This window comes from Pholis gunnellus (assembly GCF_910591455.1).
Source record: "Pholis gunnellus genome assembly, chromosome: 6".
Lineage (NCBI taxonomy): Eukaryota > Metazoa > Chordata > Actinopteri > Perciformes > Pholidae > Pholis > Pholis gunnellus.
The window spans coordinates 13103690-13114286 of NC_136532.1; the positions used below are offsets into that span (position 1 = coordinate 13103690).

Sequence of the window (10597 nt, forward strand, 5' to 3'; positions counted from 1 at the left end):
TTCCAAGACAATGAACCCTAATGACTTTACCTCACGGTGGTTGACTTTTGTCCAATACGTCAGTTTATGGCCCAATACCTGCAAAACTAATGACAAGATTTTCCCCTTCAGCCTCAGCCTCACTTTGTGTTTAGTGCTAGTAGCATGCTAACAGGTGAGCCTGGTAAACATTACCTTCTAAACTATATGGACAAAAATACCCACTACAGACACCAACAGAGTAATTTTGTTCAAAGCTTACAGTATAGTCAGCTGAAAAAGAAGAGTGATCTTGCTTTTCCTTTAGAGCGCCTGTGTCTTCATGCTCCACTGCCTGCCTTAAAAGAGAGTGTTGCTCTGTTCCTCGCCGAGGTCTTTGGAAGGTGAACGGTAATTGCTGAGGGAGGATTTAGCCTGACGATGGAACAAAGCACCTCTTTTGTTTTACTAAGGTAACTCTTACACTCTGAGATGGAGCTCTGCTTTAGACATGAATATAGCATGTGGGTTGGCGTTTCCATTTTGTGCTATGTCTGGGTGTTTGTGTGTTAACCACAGGGGGAGAGACAGACTGACGGACAGAGACTGATTTGTAGACTACATTACAAGACTCCATGCTGTTCCTGACTCATTAGCTGTAGTATTGGCCCTGTGGTAATGACATCATGGTGGCAGTATTAGCTTTTAAAGTCTGACCGCAGGGTGAGCGAACTGTGCTGCTCTTTTGAAAAAGGATTCTTTCGCTCTGACTTCATCGTGTGGTAAACTTTTCAGGAAACCCCAAACAGGTCTTCTCCTATTGTTTGACTCATATATCAGTTATTGCATGGACGGACTGTTAACTGAATTCGCATTCAGACTTGGATTCAGACAAATAGAGGCTCTTCCTCGCACACACAACAGAATGACATGCAGAAAGAGGACAATTAAAGTTCTTATAAGATTCTGGACAGCTAGCATGTGCGTTGGAAAGACAATAGTTTTACATACTTTAAGTGAAAAGGAAAGAAGCAGAGAAAGACAGGAGTATGTGAAAACACTGGGAGGCATGACCGTTTTGAAGTGACTAAAATCTTTTCCTGGTACAAGATGAACATGTCTGAGTGTTAATCAGTCAGAGGGTGACAAAGATCTTGGCTCTGCCAGGTTGTCGGGTCTTTCGACACCCCTCTAGAGCCCCCTCAGCTCTGACCGGCATTGTTTGTGGAGAAGAAAGCTATCAGAGGATCTGCACAAGATTAGGGTAGCCAACTCTTCCATCTCCTGCTTCCTGTTTGGCTGCAGGAATTCTTTTAGTGGGTGAAAAAAAAAAAGCACATAACTGCATAAATCTGACATAGTTAACCCTTTCCTCTGAACATACTTCTCATTGAAAGATCCACATATATTCAAACACATTTGTATAGTGTTTTAGTTTGCGTTGCCCTCAAGGGATGCTTCATTCTTTATTATCTTCACCAGGAGGATCATGCGATTAGTCGTGTGTGTGTGTGCCTGCTTGAGTGCGTGCGTCTGTGAGTGAGTGTGCACCTCTGTGTCTGTCCACAGCTGATCTTGCATTTTGCTACAGCAAACTGCATTATATTTTGGGTAGCCAGTTATGGCTGCATGCTCAAGGACCTACCGTGATTGTGGTGACTCGCACTTTATCAAAACACCTTTTAGTGCCTGTTTTATATACTGTCATTGATTGCATGCTGACTCTTCACCCACTAACAGGCCCCCGGCCGGTATGGGCTTCTAGTGATAACACACTTGAGTGCGCTCACTCTTAGTGTTTTGGACGGCATGTTTGGCTAACAGCTACCGGAACTCCCAGTACACACACTGCAGTGTACATTGCGCCACTCAGCCGCTGCTACGCGGGCAGACAGCTTGTTGAGTTTCATTTGGTTTTTTGCTAAATTGTATGATGTGTCTGATACGTCTTCGAGCCGTTTGCCTGCATACATCACCTCTTGTTTTTTTAGTTTGAATGAAGTGTGTTTTTACGACGCCTAACAGCTCTACTGTCTAGACGGGGGTCTAGCCAATTGTGGGTTGTACTCATTCAATCACACAATACAGCAGTGGTCGTTGCAGACACACCTGGCATAGATATTCACTGAGTGCACATTTTTACATGTTTCCATCACTGAGACATTAAGGTTCCTGCATATCTTGCTTAAAGAGGTAGTTCAATATTCTGGAAAATGTACTTTAGCCTATTCTTTTACTTGTCGAGGAAACATGAAACTACCACCAATAGCCAATTGGATTAGTTTAGCGTGAAGACTGGAAAAAGGGGGAAACAGCTTGCCTGGTTCTGTCTGAAGGTTACAAAATCCCCCTCCCCGCCCTCTAAAGCGCACTAATGAGTATACATTTTTTGTGAAAAATCTGAAAATAGGAAGGTTTTGTATGGAATAGACAAATGATGTATGACGTTTTATTATTGAGCTTAAGCTAGCCAGATCATTTTTGTTTTGGACAGAGCCGGCTGTTTCCCCATTTCCAGTCACTATGCAAAGCTAAGCTAATAAGCTGATGGCGGTAACTTCATATTTAACGGACGGATATGAGAGAGAGGTATCAATCTTTTCATCAATCTCTTGGCAATAAAGCAAATAAGCTTAATTTCTAAAATGTCTAACTATTCCATGGATTAAGCGAAAGTTGCCATATTTTCATTGTGAGTATTTATTGTGTGAGAGATGGCATAACCCAATCAGCAGAATCCTTCTGTCATTTAAATACACCTACTCTGTTTTCTATGTTTCCCTTTCCAAAACCATTTCCCTGCAGTGCACCTATCCTCTCAGTGTCTCTCTTTCCTCTATCATCTCTTTTACCCCCTTTCCCTGTCACTTTTTTTCAGCTCTCCTGTTCCTCCCCCATCCCCCCCCCATACACCTCCTCTTCCTCTTCTATTTCCCTCTATCTAAATTGCAAATGGTAGCAGTGCCGACTGCCAGAGGAGCTCCTCAATGTCATTAGAGCTGACCCTGTGGATTAACGAGAGGAGAGAGGCGATGTGTAGAAACTACAGATCAATAACGCGGCTTATCCTCTGGGTTCTTTTACTTCACTTTGAATTTAGATCTGATAAGCTGAAATGTCTACTCTGCTCCTGTACAACAAACAATAGGGTCATAGTGAAAATAGCAATTGCTACGAAAACATTGAAGAGTAATTAATTCCAAGAAATTACTCTGTTTGAGCTCGTACGAAGAACTGACAGGTATATGAAAACATTAACGACAAGAGATACATGTTGCACACACCGGCTGCCTCATTATGGAAGGGAATGTCAAAGGGAATCAGATAATAAGAGGAAATATTATGTTTCCAAATCTGTTCGGGTATATTTGGGAAAAAGTGCGAACAACATGAAGAAGAAATTAACCAAGACAAGCAAAAATAAATGTGTCATCTTGATGAATCTCAGTACTGATATCTATGAGATAAAGAGATGGATGGAAGAGATGTGTGCATGTGTGTGTGTGTGTGTGTGTGTGAGTGTGTGTGTGTGTGTGTGTGTGTGTGCAGCCCTCATACTGCGTGTGGTTGGTTTACCGAGTTGGCAGGCAAAGTCAAGTCACCGTGAGCTGCACTAAACCTGATAGGTGCCCATATCAGAGACAGCTGAAGCCAAAGCCGGTTACAAATGATTGTGTGTGTGAGTCCAATATGTCCAACATCCCCATCAAAAGATCATGTTGCTAAGACTCATTTACCTGAAAGCAGAATGTGCCAAACACTCATCTACATCAGACTTCCACGTTTACAGCAACCAACCTTTCACACAACCATAACCACACGTTACCTCTCAGGAGCCAGGGTTCTCACTGCACAGATATTGACTCAAAGATCTGTTATTATAAACCTGCCACAGAGGCATGTATTATTTGTCAAATGTTTCTTGTTCATTACTCTGCCCTTTTTGATTAATAGGCTTGAATAAACACAAGAGAAGTTATGCAACAGTTTATGAATAAGATAAACTTTCCAGGAGTGTCACGAGTAATCCTTAACAACATCAAAGAAATACAGATGGGATTTTGATTTCATGGGAATGCCACTATCTGGGTCTCCATTTACCAACGTAACAAAACAGTCTTTCCACTGTTTATAAGACTTAATGTTGAGTCTGTGAGTATAGCTAATGGACAGTTACTCAATACCAGATGATGATGATTAAAGTTTGTTGATTGGAGCGACCTCTGCTTTTGAGCTGTTCCTGTTTCAAAATGCAGTTGAAGAGCTACCGCAAGATTGTGATCTAAATATCACAAACTGTCTTGTCAAACATTCAACTTGATAAAGTTAAATACAAACCACATATAAACACTTTGCAAATTGAAAATGAACCATCAAAAAAGGCACGGAGGTTTTGCCAACTTTGTACTAGACGTGTGGTGGAATGGAGATCCTATATGTACTGTGCGTTTCAACATACAGTAGAGCCACGCTGCCAAAGGGTGATGCACGACTTCCCCCTCTCAAATGGAGCTAGAAAGCAGGTAAGAAAAGAGACGTGGTCAAATTAACTTCTGCGGGTAGTTTTTTTATGCCTTTTGCTGTCTGTTTTAATGGCTCTTTATCTGCATTTTATGGCTGTATTGTGTACCATAAACCTATCAAAGGGCAATTAAACCACTTGTTATTAAAGCATTACAAAACATTATGTTTAAAATGCCACTGTGAAGCTCATAGTTCTGAAATAATTGATGTATCTCAATGAAACATGACGTGGGTTTATAATGACAAGTTACGTTGTCAGTAAGTCTTTATAGTTATGGTTTATACAGTCTGAAGCATAATGAGCATCAGAATAAAGTATTTAGTGCCATCTAGTGGTTGAATAACTACAGGGTCAGTTCACCCAAATTACAAAAATCATACTGATATCAAGGAATGCTGATAGCTTTTATTGAGTTTTCACACTTTGAAATTGTTGCTACAAAATAAATAGTTTCTATGGAAATGCATGTCAGGATGTTATGTGGATTATCCAGTAACAGGGATATTCATTTGGAAAGAGATGTTACAAACAAAACCAAAACTACCACAAACTATACCTCTAGAGGTAAGTGTAGAGGTAAGATATATATTTTGTGTGACTCAAGTGAACAAACCCAACACTCCATTATTAATCCACAATAACACTGCAGAACAACCTGGATGATAATTCTTCAGTATTCACACAGAATCCCGACGCTTTTACAGCAGTATCGTCGTTTGAGCAAAATCTTGAAGTGGTTGTTTCAGAAAGCCTCCAGCATGATGTGCTTTGAGAGTTTACTGTCAGACCTACATTCTATCATTTAGAGCCACACCTTCCGTTTGAGTTAAAAAAAACCCCACACACATCCTGGACACATGGGGCTTTGGCTCCGCCCAAAGTCAGGGCTGGGCCTCCAGTATGTTGTGCGCATGCGCAATTTGTTCAGTCCAATGTTTTGTTGTTGTAAACTGTCAAGAGTTTTAGTTTGTTACCAATGTAATACTTTATTGGTGATTGCGTGCACATAACAATCGATCTATTTACTGTAGGGGAACTATTTAGACTTGTTGTTATCTTCAGACTGCTTCTTTTTATAAATTGTTTTCTTAACTCGTGTTTAAAAAATGTTCGAGCAGACGATAAAGAACTTCAACATCAATTTCAACGTCTTGAATGAGAACAGTAGTTTCTCCAGTGGCGACCTGATGACGGGACACGTCTCCTTCGACCTCACGAAGGAGACGAAGATCACTTCAATATCGATGGTACTGACAGGAAGGGCGGACGTCCACTGGTCCACGGGCGGAGGAGGTGGGAGAAAAGGACGAAGAAATCGGAGACATTTCACGGCAAAACTGGTCTTCTTTAACTTCAACGGCGTCATCGTGCAAGAAAACAGCGGTAAGCGCGCATTGAGGTTGTGTGGTTGCGTTGCAAACAGCAAGTCGTTGTTCAGTAAAGTCACTCAGTTTGTCTTCCCCCTGCAGCTACTGGTGGGACACGCCTACAGCCTGGCAGGCACATGTACCCATTTACATGTCAGCTCCCGCACGGGTGTGTATCAGACCTCTCCATATGGGGTTTTGTCATCTTTGTTTTTCTTGTTTCTGTTACAGAGACTCTTTGGGGAGGGGGACATGGTACTTTAGATACAGACATATTGATGGCCAGTCATCATCATAAACATTAACCTTTATTTAGAAGCAACCCAAAGTCCATCAATATTGTTTTTCTTCAGTCGCTGAGGTCTTTAGATACTTTAAGATAGTTCACTATAATATCTGAGATTTTTCTTCATCTTAATTCCTGCAAAGACTTGTGTGTATTTATTGCCAGGTGATGTCAGTATCTCACTATTTCCGTTTCTTTTTTTTTTTTAAATCAATGCAGAGACTTCCCGTCTACCTTCCGTGGAGTTTTTGGAAAGATAGTGTACTCCTTGACAGTGGGCATCCACAGACCCTGGCATATGGCCAAAGACTTTGTGACAGAGTTGAACTTTGTCAACCGCATCGATACCAACCAGCCAGTGTTGCACGTAAGTAATGACCGTGTTAACCCACCAGGGTCTTCCCACTCTCTGTGTAACATGTACAGTTTATCCTTACTGAAATATTAAGGAGGGCTTGTTGGAGGGTCATTTGATTGACCACAATTTATCAGGAACTACATAATACTACTAAAATAATAAAGGTCTGAAAACCAATGGTGAAGAAGTATTCAGATCATTTACTTGCATAAAAGTATCAATTCCACACTGTGCACATACTCCGCTACATGTAAAAGCCTTGCATTTAAACCTCACTTAAGTAAAATGATGTAGGCTATGTATTCTCAGCAGAAATAGTTTAAAATATATATTTTATATTTTAAGAACTAGGAGAATGTTCTCAACACACAAAGGAGCACTTCATAATCAGTTTATCAGAAAAAACGTCACCACATTTGGAGATGAGTAATCTGTAGAGTAACTAAAGTTGTCAGATAAATATAGTGGCGTAAAAGGTACAACATTTCCCTCTGAGATGTGATGGAGTAGAAGTATAAATGTGTGACACTATTGTCCCACAATGCAATGCGCAATGTAAATCAAAGTGGCACTCTCAGATAAATCAATCTTTATCTCATCAATCTTTCTGATCTCAAAAACCTCATAAAACCTAAAATTGAATATTAAATATTTTGAAAATCAGTAGCATTCTAATGGTGCAGTTTGATGGAGGTCCATTGGCGTATCATTTCCTGTTAGTATATTGGGTATTTAGTTAAGTATGCAGGTCACTGCTCAGGTTGACTTATTTTACCCCGTACAGTAATATTCATGAGTTTCATGAGATATATGTATACACAGATCCAATTCAACAATTCCTCACATACATTTATTAAATGTCCATTGCCCAAATGTTCTCCTGTTTCTCTGCAGGCTCCTCTCTCGGGCTCCAACAGCATGAAACTGTGCGGCCTGTGGTGTGCCTCTGGTCCTATCACCATGACAGTCCTTGTCGAGAAGAAAGCCTTCATGCCTGGTACTGTTTCCATCCACTCATCAATCCATCTGCATGGCGAAATAATCCTTTGACAGTGAAGCTTGAAACATTTGCTCACAATAACCCCGTCTGTTCTTCCTCCAGGTGAAACTGTGAAAATCTTTTGTCAGTTCAGTAATGCTTCAACTCGAACGGTTACTCCAAAGGTGGCACTGCAACAGCAACAGGTTTTCTACACCGCCAACAAGAACAACAAGAGGATGGTTACGAAAAACCTGGCGTCGGTGACCGGAAAGCCCGTCACCGCTCACAGCCCTGACGCTCACGCCGTGATCACGCTCGCTATTCCCACGTTGGCATCGCTCACCGTCTCTAACTGCAGCATCATAGTTGTGGATTACGTCATTGAGGTGAAGCTAGAAGATGCTAAAAGAAAATAATTGAATTTTATCCATTTTGTCTCTTTCATTTGCTACTTTAAATGCATCTAAACCTGATGTTAGCTATTGTATGTGTTTCCAGTCTGTTTATGTTGTTTTCTTGTGTCTCCTGTAGGTCAGACTCTGCGCAAGAGTGGCATCCGACCTCACGGTGCTGTTTCCCATCATTCTGTGTGACACCCCTGTTAACGTTAATTTGTGAGTTTTCAATGTATCTAATATTACACGATGGAGCCTTATTTCTCAGGTTTTTATTCACCTTTTATTATTTTTGTATAACTTTTTCATCATGGAGAGATCGCCACTGAGTATTTTTCTGTTTCTCTGTTTCTGCTCATTTTGATACTATTCAGCTGCTACCTGTAGTCTTCCTACAGTCAACGTCTGTGTGTGTTTACTGTCTTGTTTACTACTTGATGTTTTTGTCTCTGTGTGTTTTTAATATTTCCAGTACACGTATTAATCTCTCTCTCCCTGTTACATTTCATTATTGTACACTTAATAGTGTAAATTTCAGTACTGTAACTGAAAGTTGCCGTTCTGTTAAACATTGTGTAGCATCATACTGCCTTCAGTCAGTGTTCAGAGTTTTAGTTTTATCTATGCACTGTTCACTGTGGATTCATTTAAACATAGGAAGTCTATGCGGTTTCAGCCTATTGAGTAGTTTGAAGCATTGGGGAAAAGATCTGTTACAGTTTGAATAATATTACCACTTGTTTCATACCGAATATTTTAATATTATATACACATGTTCAATGTTATCATTCAGATCATATTCTCCTGTTCTTGTCGGAATGGAAAATTCGTTACTGTGTCAGAAGTCGAATCCAAATCTTGGATTGTCCCAGATACTATATTATTTTAAATACTAGTACTAAGTTAAGTTTTTATTTATTGTTTCATCTCAACTTGTACCATGTCTTTTAACATATTAACTGTCATTCAGTACACTATATAGACATATTTTACTCTATAATCTGACTATATTAGAAGTTAAGCCAAAGTAAGGGGAAATGTGCTCTTTGATGATGATGATGATGAAGACCCCTCCATGCAAGCAGCTGAATGCTCTGCTGAACTGATTAAATACAATGAACCAAATTACTTTTTGCTCCCTTCAGCAGAGAAAAGACTGCAAGTACCGCGTAAAACTAAATTCGCTCTTTTTAGCCTAATTATGTGTCATTGCGAACCCAATCAGCTTAATTTCCTGGAGGAAAGCCGTCTCCTCTTTGCTATTCAGCTAACGCTCCCTCTAAGCGAGCCAGTATGTTAATATTCACTAACTTTAGGTGGCTGGCTAATGCGGGTTCACATCATCTCAGGCTGCTCCTTGCATATTGCAACTGTGTGAAAATTACATTTTTAATGCATTTAAAAAAATATATATATGAAACTAATCTACGGTATTGGAAGTGATCTCCGATTCAGAATGAGTCCACAGCTGGACAGCCACAGTTGGTGAGCATACTGACTAGCGTCAGCTGTTGCTAAGCTTGAATCTCACTGCCTCCTGTTTTGGGCAATTAACTGCATGTAAAATTTTTTTTGCTGCAAGTACATCCAAAACTAATTCTACATAGATTGTCCCAAAATGTATATTTGTGCCATGTATTGTTGCTCCATCAGTGTGTGGTTTGACTCATTGTCATCTGTGTGCCTAAAAAGCTGGTTTAAGTCAGTTTGATAATGAAAACATTATCAAAGGTGAATGTGTCCCAACTCACCCCCAAAGACCGATGTCACCAAATGATCCATCAGGTCTTGGGTGTGTCGTATGATAATGCAAAGAGACTCGTTGTCAATAAAGACAGATTTTAAAGAGTTTTCAACATTGCAGTATAAATATATAATGTTTAGATGAACTGAAATAAAAATGTGATGTCAGTATGTTTTGCACCAAGATGATTTTTGTATTCGTCTTTAGTTTGTCCAATCGTTTTTATCGCTTTTGCAACTGTGTCTCGGTTACCAATATGGTGCAGGTCACCTGGGCTCCTGTAGGGGGCAGTACCGCGCAGACTCACGGTGTGAGGAGCAACTACACTTTGAGGCTTTACTCCTCATGCTTGCTCTGCACAAAATGCTTACTACTACTACTCACTACCACACATATCTTCACATAGCTGTTTCTATTATGACTTTAACCAAAGCCAATAGCAGGCACTAAATAAATCACAAGTCAGTGGTGATGAAATCATTAACAGTTGTGCAAGATGACTCAACAACAACCCATCTGCTGTTTTCAGGACAGCCTAATATCCCCTGGCTGTGTAGGCTTTCACAGTAGATTATTTGTTGTACTATAACAGGTCATATACACACTGACACAACATGGCAAAAACATTTTGTTGTAATTATTTATTCACCTTCAAAGCTTTTATTGTCTTATTTGTATAAGGGTGGAGCACTTTGTAACCCTGTTTTTAAAAGTGCTATGTTAATAAGACGTTTGAAATGATTGCTCTGGAGAATAACATTTAGAGACGATTTGGCATTCTTACACACATTTCTATAAATATTGATTTTTGCTAACATTAAGCTGTTTTAAAACTTTTAGACACACGCCATGTGTACTGATGCACTTTGCCTGGATTCCATTATTAGTCATTATTTCCAGTAACGTGATTAGCTCACATGATCCCTGCTTGTGATTTGATTTAGACACACCCACAAAAGGAGAGCCAGCAGCAACCTGAATT

At 40.0% G+C, this 10597-nt stretch overlaps 1 protein-coding gene across 2 annotated transcripts; it reads left to right on the top strand.

The window, feature by feature from the left end:
* Positions 1-5421: 5421 nt before the first annotated feature.
* Positions 5422-9785, top strand: LOC306696795 (arrestin domain-containing protein 3-like). 2 transcript variants are annotated; one of them, XM_079160496.1, is made up of 6 exons: positions 5422-5866; positions 5953-6019; positions 6356-6503; positions 7389-7491; positions 7597-7862; positions 8008-9785. In XM_079160496.1, the coding sequence occupies exons 1-6, from the start codon at positions 5590-5592 to the stop codon at positions 8092-8094; spliced, it is 948 nt and encodes a 315-aa protein (XP_079016622.1). In that variant the 5' UTR covers positions 5422-5589; the 3' UTR covers positions 8095-9785. The 2 variants fall into 2 exon arrangements, with proteins under 2 accessions (XP_079016622.1, XP_079016623.1); XM_079160497.1 differs by having other exon boundaries at positions 8013-9785.
* Positions 9786-10597: the final 812 nt, after the last annotated feature.

Coding starts and splice junctions, on each gene's coding strand:
- LOC306696795 (XM_079160496.1), top strand. CDS start 5,590: ATGTTCGAGCAGACGATAAAGAACTTCAACATCAATTTCAACGTCTTG. Junction 5,867..5,952: donor CATCGTGCAAGAAAACAGCG/GTAAGCGCGCAT, acceptor TTCCCCCTGCAG/CTACTGGTGGGACACGCCTA. Junction 6,504..7,388: donor CCAACCAGCCAGTGTTGCAC/GTAAGTAATGAC, acceptor GTTTCTCTGCAG/GCTCCTCTCTCGGGCTCCAA.